This window comes from Haliotis rufescens, unplaced genomic scaffold (assembly GCF_023055435.1).
Source record: "Haliotis rufescens isolate VD_foot unplaced genomic scaffold, xgHalRufe1.0.p SCAF_9, whole genome shotgun sequence".
Lineage (NCBI taxonomy): Eukaryota > Metazoa > Mollusca > Gastropoda > Lepetellida > Haliotidae > Haliotis > Haliotis rufescens.
In genome coordinates, this window is record NW_025964383.1 from 41,768,396 (window position 1) to 41,784,423 (window position 16,028).

Genomic DNA, 16,028 nt, shown 5'->3' on the forward strand with positions numbered 1-16,028 from the left:
GTGTTACGTGGCCGGGGATCTAACCACCGAGCTTCTGCTCTCCGGGTTTTAATCATTAATTAGAAATAAACGACGAGAGAGTAAAACCCATCGGGGCGAAGCCTCGAGAAGTATTTTCTCCCTGCAGTGTTTTATTGTTCGATAAACAACGACCACGAGTCATTTTATTATGTCTTTTGGAAGACAACATTGTTTACAGCTCCTTTCATGACGTTAAGAAAATGTACAAGCTTTAAAACAATTGTTTCCGTGTATAAATAATGATGACTTCTTGAATACAATCCGACCTCGACAATGTCTGACCAGTTTGTGTTATTCGCAATACATTGTGAACTGCACCCCTCGTGGTTTATTCAGCCTTCAGGGTTTTATTGTACTATAAACAACTCCCCAATGTCGTTATTTCTTAATTACAGATTGACATATCTCGCCCACCATTACTTGCGATCGTTGGCCCATTCTGTTTATCTGCGTTGCCATTATACATTTAAGAGGAACAACTCACTACCCTCTCAAAAATGGCATCGTCCAAATTTAAGACATCAAGTATGTTCGAATCAATCAGAAATAACATCATGATTATCCTGAATGAACCGCGCCTTGTTCTTCATCGTTCTTTGCGATATATCGCGTAGGTATCTTATAGAAGTAAGTAATTCAACCGTCATTATTTATTAATTATGCATTGGAATGGTTTGTTTGGCTATTCGAAGCGAAAAGGTGGTTTTAAATGGCCTGATATTACAAGAATTACACAATTGTTGTATCTGTTTCAAGAATTTCAAGAATCCATGCCCGTGCAGTTCGATTTGCAACTAAGGTGTAATCCTGTTATACCTACAATTATATTTCCTCAATTAATGCTTTATTTTATCTGTTAAGCGATGTTGTGCAAGCAATGGAGTAATGTTGTTAGCATACAACAAAGTATTCTTCAACTTTAAGCAAATGTAATATTCCAAGAAACCAAGCATTGGACATTTTGTTTTCAAATGAAGTAAGGGAGCATCCCTTTGATTGATATGGGTGGTGTGGGGGAATATTTGTAAAATGAATACTATGTTCAGAACATGCGGGAGTCAATAGTGAAAATGACTAGATTGTTTGATGATGCTTAGTAAAAAAATAGTTTGTTGGATACAGCTGGTACAAAAGAGATAGGTCTTTGATAAACGTGACAGCAAGGCCTCAGTAAAGTTTTCAGAATTTGTGTTTTGAAGACATGTAGTGGGCATTTCAAAATTCGATGCATCAATGAAAAAAGTTATGTCCGATGCAATTCCCAGTTAAGACGTATGTTCCCTGTGTGTGTTTTCTTTTCAGGTGAACGGTTGACTTGCCTTAGCATGTGTTTGTGACGGGTGCCACAGGTGGGGCTGAATACGCTCATCTTTTCACGAACACCAGGTATCATCACTATTTGATAGTGATTCTGAACACATGCTTATGATATTGTAGGAATCGCTCAGCCGGCTCTGCTTTTGGCAGGGATTTATTAAGGCTAGGGAAAGGGTTTTACATACTTTATGAATACTATATGTATTCATATAAAGAATACACATACATCATAATTCTGTAATCATGTGTCTTCATCTTTTACCCGTGAAGATCCAGGGTAGAATAGGTCTTCAGCAACCCATGCTTGCCGTATAAGGCGATACTGCTTGTCGTAAAAGGCAACTAACGGGATCGGGTGGTCAGACTCGCTGACTTGGTTGTTGCGTGTCATCGTATAGCAATTGCGTGGATCGATGCTCATGATCATGATGTCAATTACTGGATAGTCTGGTCCAGTCTCGATTACAGCTGGAATGTTTCTGAATACGGCGTTAAACAACAAACAAACAAACAAACCTCATCTCTTTCATTTAAAAACATATTTATTGGCTACGAATGAAGTTTGATTTAATTATCATGCACTATTAACTCAATAGGTAAAACACTAACTATGTTTTCAAAGTGAAGATAGCGATGCCACAGATATATTTCTACAACCTGTTACAGGAATGAGTGATGCTTAAACAGACATAATTATATTTTAACAACACTTCTTTCAATTTTAAATCACATTAAAAAAAAATCTCGGTATACTTTATTTTGCCCCTCAGGTGCCATACATGTACGTTACATGTATATTGCAGGGCCATGTATTCTGCAAACCCCAGGCCAACCGCCTCCTCCCAACTTGAACACTGGCCCCATCAGCTTACACAACTGGTAATATATACATGAGGCGATACCGTGTCAGTCAGGTTCTTCTCCTGCCACAAGCAACATCCCTTATAACCTTGCGTGTTGGTTCTTTTTATACAGAAACACTCGAGGTAATACGATCTTTATCATCTAATCTCATTGGCATATTTATCGGATTATGACAGCAAATTTATTGGATTTGTTTATCCGGATAGTCTAAATATAGCCCAACTGTTTTATCACATTGATAACACTACTGATAATGTGACAAGATATGTTTCTTTCAATTCCGAGTAATATATATTATAATTGTTATGTTCACTGGGGCTTTATCCACCTGTTATCAACATGAACGTATCAAGTGACATTAGAAGAACAATTGCTCAGTTGCTTGAAGTGAGAACCTGCCTTTTATGTTCATTTTGTAGATAGTTTGCCAAAAATGTTTTTTAGCTTATCTTTATATTTTGATTGTTAGAAATAATCAGTCAGTAATGTCTAACCAGCTTGAAATATCATCATATTTGAACTGTTGTCATGCAATTACATCTTGATATTCTATGACGGCTGTAGCAAAATACAATTGGACGGCACAGGCACCCGAGGCATCTAGGGCGCCGCAATGCGTTGTGCAGAGTTGCGCCCCTTGGGCACGCTATAAACCTACGATCACTGGTTCGAATCCGGGCTGCCTCGATTATGTTTCTAGGTTTGTCGCACCAAACTCCTTTCTCGAGGGTTCCACAAAAGTGGTCGGTGGCTTGGACCTGCATCACTTTGGACCTCCCTCTTACATGAAGTTGACACGCCATGATATGACTGGAAGACTGTTCAAAGCAGGTAAACTCCACTCACTCAATGAACAACTGAAACTTTGCTTTTTTTTTCATTTGTTTCGTCATAGTTTCTGTTATTTGAGAGGTGATTCTACTATAACAGTCGGCATCCATGTCTATCTAAAATAATTAACACCAGTCCATCACATGTGAAAGTTATAAACAATAATTATTTTTATTATACATGTATAAAATAAAATTCATTTATAGCTTTGCAGCAAACATAGCTATTTGCTGTTCCATCATTCAGTATCAAGTCTGCGGTCAAAGGGAGGTAATTATGTAAGTGGCGCAATCGCAATTCTGCGAGCATGCCAGTTTTGATAGTTTCGGCCTTTCCGAACCAACAGCCGACCAAGCAACACGTTTCAAATTCCCACCCAGCCCTCCCTTTGGCTCATTTACTATTATGATGTAATATTTTAATACATACTTTCTTCATTTATTATTAATGTTAGACATGTTAATGTGATGTTTTCATTATTGCACATGCTATTTCTAGTATCAATTATACTTGCTCGCCGGTTTTTGCTTTTATGTTGCAGTGCTCCACAGCTGACCATCTTTTGACATCTCAGTTGGCACAAATGAACTGTACTACTTGGTGTGTTCGAGACAGATTGTGTGAAATCATGTGTATATTCATTTGGTGTCAACTAGGCAACTACACCGCACCAGTGACTGAATCTTGAACTCAAGCTGTGTGCGGACTGTTGCAATATACAAGATGGACAAGTAGGAGCACTGTGAATGCAGATATGTGTGACCGCGTTTTCTTCACTAGTGGTAATGTATCCAGGATTTTATTTCTGTATGGTATATACATATTTATTTCGGTACAGTTATGTAAAGGCGGCATACTCGGAGGGAGGGACTGTAGGTTAGTTAGATTACAAATAAGGCCCAGTATGGTTACCCTCTTGGGCATGTCTTATTCAGTATGGGGAGTTCATTGCTATGGTTACCCTTGCAGTTTGAACCCCTGGTTTAATGTGCTAGTTAGGGTTGGAGCTTATTGATGGTTACCCTGATAAGACCAATCCCTACGTCATGTAATGGGCACCTAGGTTAATGGTTTAAAAGGTAGCTGCTTATGCATGGTTACCCTCTTAAGTTAGCTTTCCTCAGTCTGAAGTGCCCATCACCATGGTGCTCAGGCAGTTAGGGACCCCTCCCTCCTTGGGTGTCGCCACCAACTCGCATTTAATTAACTGTGCCATTTTCATCCACAGCCATAATTTCTTTGTTGTATGTTACCAATTTGCAAGCTGAAGGTATAATATCTGTTTAGGTAGTTATTCAAATGTTTCTTCATCAAATAAAAGTGAGCGTCTGTACTTTAGGTACTTTTGCACAAGAACCTTTCCAAACAAAATGAATGAAACGAAAATTAAATGAGATTGCAAGTTATTTAATATCTTCAACTGAAACAAGGTATTCCTATCGCAGTTACCAACTAAAATCCTTGGATTGAGAGACGAATCAGACCAAGCTTTAGGAGTTATTCCATTTGAATAACAACATCTTCCCTTTCAGCCTATGAGGAATGTAGGTTCTAATTCTTTAGGTGTTGTCCTGGCTCTCACTCATCTCACGGCGGACCCTTGGAACGACGAACAGGACCACCAGCCAGAGAACTTGCTGACATTCCATGGTTACCTAATGGAACGGAGAACACTTTAATCATTTGTCCACTGACACACATCAAGTAATCACACAAAGCAGTAGCATCTGTAAATGTTGATTTGATATGGTACTTCGCTTTGACACTCATTTCGGTACCGGCCAGCAGTACAGAACCATTAGCAAAATCAACATGGACATTGTGATCATGATCGCGCGTTTTAGCAAACTGTGGAATGCTTTTGTTTTCATCATGAGTCTTGACATGCCTCACAAGAACATCATCAGACAAATAAATGTGTGCAAATGTCCACACTACGTTAATGAAACCAACTGAGGGAAAAGCGAGTGTGATGGGATATGTTGTTTGACACGAATCTGCGTGTGAGATCGTCTATACCCTGAAAAATTACGAAAGGACGGGCACAACATATGTATTTGTTGCTTTGACTGTATTGCAAGCGTTCAGCTCTGAATTCCACATTTTCCTAGGCCTACATGTGTATTCTGCCCCAAGTATGTCTTTGATGTGAGCATTCTGGAGTGCGTCTGGGACTCGACAAGGAGAAAACGTTTGTTCAGTGTGGGTTCTCCTTTGACAAGAAGTCCAATGTCAGCCATGTGAAAGATTTAAGTAAGAGGAATTAGAGCACTGTCCCGAGTGGGTCCAGAATGATACCCTTCCTCTTTGCTAAGCAAAAAGCTTGAAGGATTTAGTGACAAACAGAACAGCAAAAGACCAATCACCACCTGCTCCTGGGAATACATCTCAAGTTGAGTTGACCAGCAAATCATTAAAGACATGAGTGAAGCAAGAAGTCGCTCGGGGAGGTTAATACATTTCAGTGACTTCAGAATGCATTTGTCAGGTTCAGAATTATAGGTTTTTCTGTATTCTATTGAGAGGTTTTAGTGGTAAATCCCTTTCTGTTCCATGTAAATAATATCACCGGTTTCGAACGCCATCAGGCCCTGGCGCCGTTTTAGATTTGGATTCTTTGTATTACACTTTTCAGGCAATTAGGTGTAATGAAACACAAGGATATTATTTTATAGTGTACAATATCAGTGTAATCCTCTACCCATGGTTCCTCGAGGTTACGGGTATCGTCCACAACTGTTTGCAAACCTTTAACAGGAATCATTGGTGGGTCTTTTCTCATCACTGCCTTTGGTTGCCATAAGGTAGTTTTACACGTTTATCTGTAAGTACATCTTTGGACCAAAAAGAACATTTACTTTTACCACAGGGCCACAGGTATGATGATCTCAATTTCCATATTTCCCACAGCGCAGGTGTAAGACAATATTTACTCTCATAGTGTAATCGCCTCACACGTTCTAATTTATCAGTATAGTTTTAAAATCTCTTGACATAATGGAAATCAAGTTTTAAAGCAAGAAATTCTTTGCACCTTGTTGTTTCAGTATTTTTTGAATTTCTCGTACGAAGATGCTGTATTGGTTTCTTTTGGATGGAAGGGGGCTTGATGTTTACTTTTTTTGCAAACTGATATTTGCTTACCAAGATGGAATACTTTCAATGTAAAATGTTACATCAATGTATATAAAATAACATATCTTTTCATGTCAGTATCATAATTTCAAATAAAGAAATATACACGAGTGGTTTCTTGTATCAAGAAATGGAATTTAAGAAAGTAATCATACATGACAATTACTTTTTTTACATGATATTTTATTAGTTGTATGTATCATGACGACGTTCGCATTAACACACATGCAAATAGTTTCCGTAATTATACATATTTTCCAGGAGAACGTTCTGGAAAATGCAAACATATCCGCTGATTGGACTGGAACAGATTTCTCATTGAACAATTTAATGTCTTAGAAGCTGTTGTTGCTGAAAATCCGAAAATCGCTCACTTTGGTGGTTTCGGTTCTGAGTCTCTTGTCTAAATCATATACATTTGTGTGCTATTATGGTTACTAGACCTAAACGGAAATAGGAAAAATATCCTTTTTAAAGAAAACACTGGTCTTCGGTCCCTTCTCACATGCACATGCACATGTCATATTCCTGAATCTAGAAAGACAGCTACTACTGTTAATGACCCATAACGTTTCAGATGAGTAAGTCAATAAAACTCAAAAGAAAGATGAGTTGTCTCTCACCCACTCTTAATACAACTTATGATCACTAGCTTTCATTGATAGTAATAAAACTCTATCTCAGTCTGTATCATCACCAAATCTGACACTTGGCGTTGATATGGGATATGATCGTATAAAGTGTGGACCCGTGACACTTGCAATTATTTCAGTTAATTTATTTATTGTTTTGCCTCCGGGATATCGTATAATAATGGTCAATTTGCCAATTCCACTGTTTTACCAGCCTGATCAGGGTGTAGTTAAAAGCAATGGAACCGCCCTGTCGGTTTCATATTTGGATTTATGCATACAGGTTCAAAGTGACTATAATTCTCCACAAGACTGTGAGAAGAGGGATGCCTTCAACTGTCCATAAGTCAACATCTCTTATGACCAGTGCTATTCCAGCACCTACAGTCTTTGGTGTCTACAGTAAACATTTGTTTAGGTATAAGTCGCTAAGAAGCGACAAAATGAATCGGGTGTTCAGGCTCGGTAATATGGGTGAATGTATGTTATCGAATCCCAATTGCGTGGATTGATGTTCATGATCAATAACTAGATTGTCTGCTCGAGTCTTGACTATTTACAGACCACCGTCGTGAACTGGAATATTGCAGAAAACAACAAACAAACAATACATAATAATCATGTGTTGACTGGTGAATGAAGCTTTTCTCAACGACCCACTTTAACAGGACACGACGATTCACAATGAGACAGGTTAATATGTTTGACCACCCGTTTATTTTGTTTCCAAACTGATATTTGTTCATCAAGATGGAATATTTTCAATGTAAAATGTTACATGAATGTATATAAAATAACAAATCTGTTCATGTCAGTATCATGATTTCAAATAAAGAAATATACACAAGTGGTTTCTTGTATCAAGAAATGGAATTTAAGAAAGTAATCATACATGACAATTACTTTTTTTACATGATATTTTATTAGTTGTATGTATCATGACGACGTTCGCATTAACACACATGCAAATAGTTTCCGTAATTATTCATATTTTCCATGAGAACGTTCTGGAAAATGCACACATATCCGCTGATTGGACTGGAACAGTTTTCTCATTGAAAACTTTTATGTCTTAGAAGCTGTTGTTGCTGAAAATCCGAAAATCGCTCACTTTGGTGGTTTCGGTTCTGAGACTCTTGTCTAAATCATATACATTTGTGTGCTATTATGGTTACTAGACCTAAAAGGAAATAGATAAAATATCCTTTTTAAAGAAAACACTGGTCTGCGGTCCCTATCACAAGAACTATCAAGTTGAAAGTGGGATACTGCCCTGTCACGTTCTTGTCCTTTATTTGACCAATTATTACGTGATCATCGAGTGGTTTACAGTGGCACAAACCGATGGCGATTTCCGGCGTGATTTGTGGTTACCGCCATACTATCCTCAACAAGGAAGTAGGCCAGGGTAGAAAATAGGTCACTGCCTCGCTTCCGATTCGGGAATACCAACTTCGCGAGAGTCACGAATAGAGGCTATACCGGAGGGTGGCTGACTGGGCTGCAGAGTTTAAAGTTTGTAAGTGGCTAAAAAAGGGGAGACAATATAATTTGTTGTTGCACCTTCATTAAGAATCTTGCCTTCTCCATTGGTAAATCGGCACCACGTAACAAAACAATACATGTAAATGTAGACCTCGAAATCATGTGACTGACATTGATCTCGAATACTGACTCGTCTTTATGGCGTCAATGTGTCTACAAAGCATACTTTCCAGGTATTTCCCAACGTAGCACAGCCATGTATGGGTGACACAAGGTCAAGGCAGCATGGTTTCTGTTTACATTAATGTGTAATGTGTTGCATTTGTATTTCAACAGGTAAAAAGTTCCATCCAGTATCGGAGACACGGGTAGCCCAGTCGTCTAAGGCGCCGAATTTTTCTGTGCAGTTGCGTCCTTTGGGCAGGCCAGAAACATATGACTGATTTGGAAACCTGGTTCGCCCCGACCAAGTTTCGAGGTTCGTCAGCACCATACCCGTGTTATGGGTTTCACCGAAGTGGTAAACGTCCGAAAAACTGCTTCACAAAAGCTATAACTGGAATACTGTTAACAGCGGCTTTAAACAAAACTCAATCACTCACTCACACACCCACTCACACACTCACACACTCACACACTCACGACTATTCACTTTGCACGTGGATACAGGCATCCACTGTATTTCCTTTTGCCAGTATATCCACGTGGACACCACACGTAGTCATCATAAAACATTTAAGAAGTACCTATGATGAAGGAAAACTGTCTTACCTGATACCAATAGGGCAGGACATGTTTAACCTTTCGGTCAACACCTGCACCTGGCTTTCTGTTTTATGTTAATAACAATAGTATGACCAATTTCGATTTGAGACCAGTTTTAAGAATTAACGGAGGAAATTTCCGGCACACATTCCTTTTCTTCCTGTCATGCACAGCGCATAACACGGCTGTGAATAGCTCTGTAATTTGTACCTGGATCACAAAATAGGTTCATACATTTGTGTTTTACACACTTGTTTGAAGAATGAATAGAAGAAATTCAAACGTTTGCAGGATTATACTATTAAAATACTTGCCGTTGCCTTTTCCAGAGGTCACCATTCTGAACAACCCTCTGCCCACTTCACCTGACGTTGGGGACTTGGCGAATTGGTCTGTGAGGACAAAATACAATAAATACTAAATAATCTCATAATCTTATTAAAACTACATTTCTCACATGCACATGTCATATTCCTGAATCTAGAAAGACAGCTACTACTGTTAATGACCCATAACGTTTCAGATGAGTAAGTCAATAAAACTCAAAAGAAAGATGAGTTGTCTCTCACCCACTCTTAATACAACTTATGATCACTAGCTTTCATTGATAGTAATAAAACTCTATCTCAGTCTGTATCATCACCAAATCTGACACTTGGCGTTGATATGGGATATGATCGTATAAAGTGTGGACCCGTGACACTTGCAATTATTTCAGTTAATTTATTTATTGTTTTGCCTCCGGGATATCGTATAATAATGGTCAATTTGCCAATTCCACTGTTTTACCAGCCTGATCAGGGTGTAGTTAAAAGCAATGGAACCGCCCTGTCGGTTTCATATTTGGATTTATGCATACAGGTTCAAAGTGACTATAATTCTCCACAAGACTGTGAGAAGAAGGATGCCTTCAACTGTCCACAAGTCAACATCTCTTATGTCCAGTGCTATTCCAGCACCTACAGTCTTTGGTGTCTACAGTAAACATTTGTTTAGGTATAAGTCGCTAAGAAGCGACAAAATGAATCGGGTGTTCAGGCTCGGTAATATGGGTGAATGTATGTTATCGAATCCCAATTGCGTGGATTGATGTTCATGATCAATAACTAGATTGTTTGCTCGAGTCTTGACTATTTACAGACCACCGTCGTGAACTGGAATATTGCAGAAAACAACAAACAAACAATACATAATAATCATGTGTTGACTGGTGAATGAAGCTTTTCTCAACGACCCACTTTAACAGGACATGACGATTCACAATGAGACAGGTTAATATGTTTGACCACCCGTTTATTTTGTTTCCAAACTGATATTTGTTCATCAAGATGGAATATTTTCAATGTAAAATGTTACATGAATGTATATAAAATAACAAATCTGTTCATGTCAGTATCATGATTTCAAATAAAGAAATATACACGAGTGGTTTCTTGTATCAAGAAATGGAATTTAAGAAAGTAATCATACATGACAATTACTTTTTTTACATGATATTTTATTAGTTGTATGTATCATGACGACGTTCGCATTAACACACATGCAAATAGTTTCCGTAATTATACATATTTTCCAGGAGAACGTTCTGGAAAATGCACACATATCCGCTGATTGGACTGGAACAGTTTTCTCATTGAAAACTTTTATGTCTTAGAAGCTGTTGTTGCTGAAAATCCGAAAATCGCTCACTTTGGTGGTTTCGGTTCTGAGACTCTTGTCTAAATCATATACATTTGTATGCTATTATGGTTACTAGACCTTAAAGGAAATAGGTAAAATATTCTTTTTAAAGAAAACACTGGTCTGCGGTCCCTTTCACAAGAACTATCAAGTTGAAAGTGGGATACTGCCCTGTCACGTTCTTGTCCTTTATTTGACCAATTATTACGTGATCATTGAGTGGTTTACAGTGGCACAAACCGAGGGCGATTTCCGGCGTGATTTGTGGTTACCGCCATACTATTCTTAACATGGAAGTAGGCCAGGGTAGAAAAAAGGTCACTGCCTCGCTTCCGATTCGGGAATACCAACTTCGCGAGAGTCACGAATAGAGGCTATACCGGAGGGTGGCTGACTGGGCTGCAGAGTTTAAAGTTTGTAAGTGGCTAAAAAAGGGGAGACAATATAATTTGTTGTTGCACCTTCATTAAGAATCTTGCCTTCTCCATTGGTAAATCGGCACCACGTAACAAAACAATACATGTAAATGTAGACCTCGAAATCATGTGACTGACATTGATCTCGAATACTGACTCGTCTTTATGGCGTCAATGTGTCTACAAAGCATACTTTCCAGGTATTTCCCAACGTAGCACAGCCATGTATGGGTGACACAAGGTCAAGGCAGCATGGTTTCTGTTTACATTAATGTGTAATGTGTTGCATTTGTATTTCAACAGGTAAAAAGTTCCATCCAGTATCGGAGACACGGGTAGCCCAGTCGTCTAAGGCGCCGAATTTTTCTGTGCAGTTGCGTCCTTTGGGCAGGCCAGAAACATATGACTGATTTGGAAACCTGGTTCGCCCCGACCAAGTTTCGAGGTTCGTCAGCACCATACCCGTGTTATGGGTTTCACCGAAGTGGTAAACGTCCGAAAAACTGCTTCACAAAAGCTATAACTGGAATACTGTTAACAGCGGCTTTAAACAAAACTCAATCACTCACTCACACACCCACTCACACACTCACACACTCACGACTATTCACTTTGCACGTGGATACAGGCATCCACTGTATTTCCTTTTGCCAGTATATCCACGTGGACACCACACGTAGTCATCATAAAACATTTAAGAAGTACCTATGATGAAGGAAAACTGTCTTAACTGATACCAATAGGGCAGGACATGTTTAACCTTTCGGTCAACACCTGCACCTGGCTTTCTGTTTTATGTTAATAACAATAGTATGACCAATTTCGATTTGAGACCAGTTTTAAGAATTAACGGAGGAAATTTCCGGCACACATTCCTTTTCTTCCTGTCATGCACAGCGCATAACACGGCTGTGAATAGCTCTGTAATTTGTACCTGGATCACAAAATAGGTTCATACATTTGTGTTTTACACACTAGTTTGAAGAATGAATAGAAGAAATTCAAACGTTTGCAGGATTATACTATTAAAATACTTGCCGTTGCCTTTTCCAGAGGTCACCATTCTGAACAACCCTCTGCCCACTTCACCTGACGTTGGGGACTTGGCGAATTGGTCTGTGAGGACAAAATACAATAAATACTAAATAATCTCATAATCTTATTAAAACTACATTTCTCACATGCACATGTCATATTCCTGAATCTAGAAAGACAGCTACTACTGTTAATGACCCATAACGTTTCAGATGAGTAAGTCAATAAAACTCAAAAGAAAGATGAGTTGTCTCTCACCCACTCTTAATACAACTTATGATCACTAGCTTTCATTGATAGTAATAAAACTCTATCTCAGTCTGTATCATCACCAAATCTGACACTTGGCGTTGATATGGGATATGATCGTATAAAGTGTGGACCCGTGACACTTGCAATTATTTCAGTTAATTTATTTATTGTTTTGCCTCCGGGATATCGTATAATAATGGTCAATTTGCCAATTCCACTGTTTTACCAGCCTGATCAGGGTGTAGTTAAAAGCAATGGAACCGCCCTGTCGGTTTCATATTTGGATTTATGCATACAGGTTCAAAGTGACTATAATTCTCCACAAGACTGTGAGAAGAAGGATGCCTTCAACTGTCCACAAGTCAACATCTCTTATGTCCAGTGCTATTCCAGCACCTACAGTCTTTGGTGTCTACAGTAAACATTTGTTTAGGTATAAGTCGCTAAGAAGCGACAAAATGAATCGGGTGTTCAGGCTCGGTAATATGGGTGAATGTATGTTATCGAATCCCAATTGCGTGGATTGATGTTCATGATCAATAACTAGATTGTCTGCTCGAGTCTTGACTATTTACAGACCACCGTCGTGAACTGGAATATTGCAGAAAACAACAAACAAACAATACATAATAATCATGTGTTGACTGGTGAATGAAGCTTTTCTCAACGACCCACTTTAACAGGACACGACGATTCACAATGAGACAGGTTAATATGTTTGACCACCCGTTTATTTTGTTTCCAAACTGATATTTGTTCATCAAGATGGAATATTTTCAATGTAAAATGTTACATGAATGTATATAAAATAACAAATCTGTTCATGTCAGTATCATGATTTCAAATAAAGAAATATACACGAGTGGTTTCTTGTATCAAGAAATGGAATTTAAGAAAGTAATCATACATGACAATTACTTTTTTTACATGATATTTTATTAGTTGTATGTATCATGACGACGTTCGCATTAACACACATGCAAATAGTTTCCGTAATTATACATATTTTCCAGGAGAACGTTCTGGAAAATGCACACATATCCGCTGATTGGACTGGAACAGTTTTCTCATTGAAAACTTTTATGTCTTAGAAGCTGTTGTTGCTGAAAATCCGAAAACCGCTCACTTTGGTGGTTTCGGTTCTGAGACTCTTGTCTAAATCATATACATTTGTATGCTATTATGGTTACTAGACCTTAAAGGAAATAGGTAAAATATTCTTTTTAAAGAAAACACTGGTCTGCGGTCCCTATCACAAGAACTATCAAGTTGAAAGTGGGATACTGCCCTGTCACGTTCTTGTCCTTTATTTGACCAATTATTACGTGATCATTGAGTGGTTTACAGTGGCACAAACCGAGGGCGATTTCCGGCGTGATTTGTGGTTACCGCCATACTATTCTTAACATGGAAGTAGGCCAGGGTAGAAAATAGGTCACTGCCTCGCTTCCGATTCGGGAATACCAACTTCGCGAGAGTCACGAATAGAGGCTATACCGGAGGGTGGCTGACTGGGCTGCAGAGTTTAAAGTTTGTAAGTGGCTAAAAAAGGGGAGACAATATAATTTGTTGTTGCACCTTCATTAAGAATCTTGCCTTCTCCATTGGTAAATCGGCACCACGTAACAAAACAATACATGTAAATGTAGACCTCGAAATCATGTGACTGACATTGATCTCGAATACTGACTCGTCTTTATGGCGTCAATGTGTCTACAAAGCATACTTTCCAGGTATTTCCCAACGTAGCACAGCCATGTATGGGTGACACAAGGTCAAGGCAGCATGGTTTCTGTTTACATTAATGTGTAATGTGTTGCATTTGTATTTCAACAGGTAAAAAGTTCCATCCAGTATCGGAGACACGGGTAGCCCAGTCGTCTAAGGCGCCGAATTTTTCTGTGCAGTTGCGTCCTTTGGGCAGGCCAGAAACATATGACTGATTTGGAAACCTGGTTCGCCCCGACCAAGTTTCGAGGTTCGTCAGCACCATACCCGTGTTATGGGTTTCACCGAAGTGGTAAACGTCCGAAAAACTGCTTCACAAAAGCTATAACTGGAATACTGTTAACAGCGGCTTTAAACAAAACTCAATCACTCACTCACACACCCACTCACACACTCACACACTCACGACTATTCACTTTGCACGTGGATACAGGCATCCACTGTATTTCCTTTTGCCAGTATATCCACGTGGACACCACACGTAGTCATCATAAAACATTTAAGAAGTACCTATGATGAAGGAAAACTGTCTTAACTGATACCAATAGGGCAGGACATGTTTAACCTTTCGGTCAACACCTGCACCTGGCTTTCTGTTTTATGTTAATAACAATAGTATGACCAATTTCGATTTGAGACCAGTTTTAAGAATTAACGGAGGAAATTTCCGGCACACATTCCTTTTCTTCCTGTCATGCACAGCGCATAACACGGCTGTGAATAGCTCTGTAATTTGTACCTGGATCACAAAATAGGTTCATACATTTGTGTTTTACACACTAGTTTGAAGAATGAATAGAAGAAATTCAAACGTTTGCAGGATTATACTATTAAAATACTTGCCGTTGCCTTTTCCAGAGGTCACCATTCTGAACAACCCTCTGCCCACTTCACCTGACGTTGGGGACTTGGCGAATTGGTCTGTGAGGACAAAATACAATAAATACTAAATAATCTCATAATCTTATTAAAACTACATTTCTCACATGCACATGTCATATTCCTGAATCTAGAAAGACAGCTACTACTGTTAATGACCCATAACGTTTCAGATGAGTAAGTCAATAAAACTCAAAAGAAAGATGAGTTGTCTCTCACCCACTCTTAATACAACTTATGATCACTAGCTTTCATTGATAGTAATAAAACTCTATCTCAGTCTGTATCATCACCAAATCTGACACTTGGCGTTGATATGGGATATGATCGTATAAAGTGTGGACCCGTGACACTTGCAATTATTTCAGTTAATTTATTTATTGTTTTGCCTCCGGGATATCGTATAATAATGGTCAATTTGCCAATTCCACTGTTTTACCAGCCTGATCAGGGTGTAGTTAAAAGCAATGGAACCGCCCTGTCGGTTTCATATTTGGATTTATGCATACAGGTTCAAAGTGACTATAATTCTCCACAAGACTGTGAGAAGAAGGATGCCTTCAACTGTCCACAAGTCAACATCTCTTATGTCCAGTGCTATTCCAGCACCTACAGTCTTTGGTGTCTACAGTAAACATTTGTTTAGGTATAAGTCGCTAAGAAGCGACAAAATGAATCGGGTGTTCAGGCTCGGTAATATGGGTGAATGTATGTTATCGAATCCCAATTGCGTGGATTGATGTTCATGATCAATAACTAGATTGTCTGCTCGAGTCTTGACTATTTACAGACCACCGTCGTGAACTGGAATATTGCAGAAAACAACAAACAAACAATACATAATAATCATGTGTTGACTGGTGAATGAAGCTTTTCTCAACGACCCACTTTAACAGGACACGACGATTCACAATGAGACAGGTTAATATGTTTGACCACCCGTTTATTTTGTTTCCAAACTGATATTTGTTCATCAAGATGGAATATT

General features: G+C 38.8%; 1 protein-coding gene across 5 annotated transcripts in view; it reads right to left on the reverse strand.

Annotated features, from left to right (window-relative positions):
• Positions 1-4,424: 4,424 nt before the first annotated feature.
• Positions 4,425-16,028, reverse strand: part of LOC124111057 — a 28,608-nt gene continuing 17,004 nt past the window's right edge. For all 5 annotated transcript variants that reach the window (XM_048391450.1, XM_048391452.1, XM_048391451.1 and 2 more), the window contains 4 exons: positions 15,005-15,082; positions 12,185-12,262; positions 9,365-9,442; positions 4,425-4,688 (listed from right to left, as the gene is read on the reverse strand). In XM_048391450.1, coding sequence (XP_048247407.1) covers positions 4,621-4,688; positions 9,365-9,442; positions 12,185-12,262; positions 15,005-15,082 — 302 coding nt within the window. In that variant the 3' untranslated portion in view covers positions 4,425-4,620. The remainder of the gene's footprint in view (positions 4,689-9,364; positions 9,443-12,184; positions 12,263-15,004; positions 15,083-16,028) is intronic.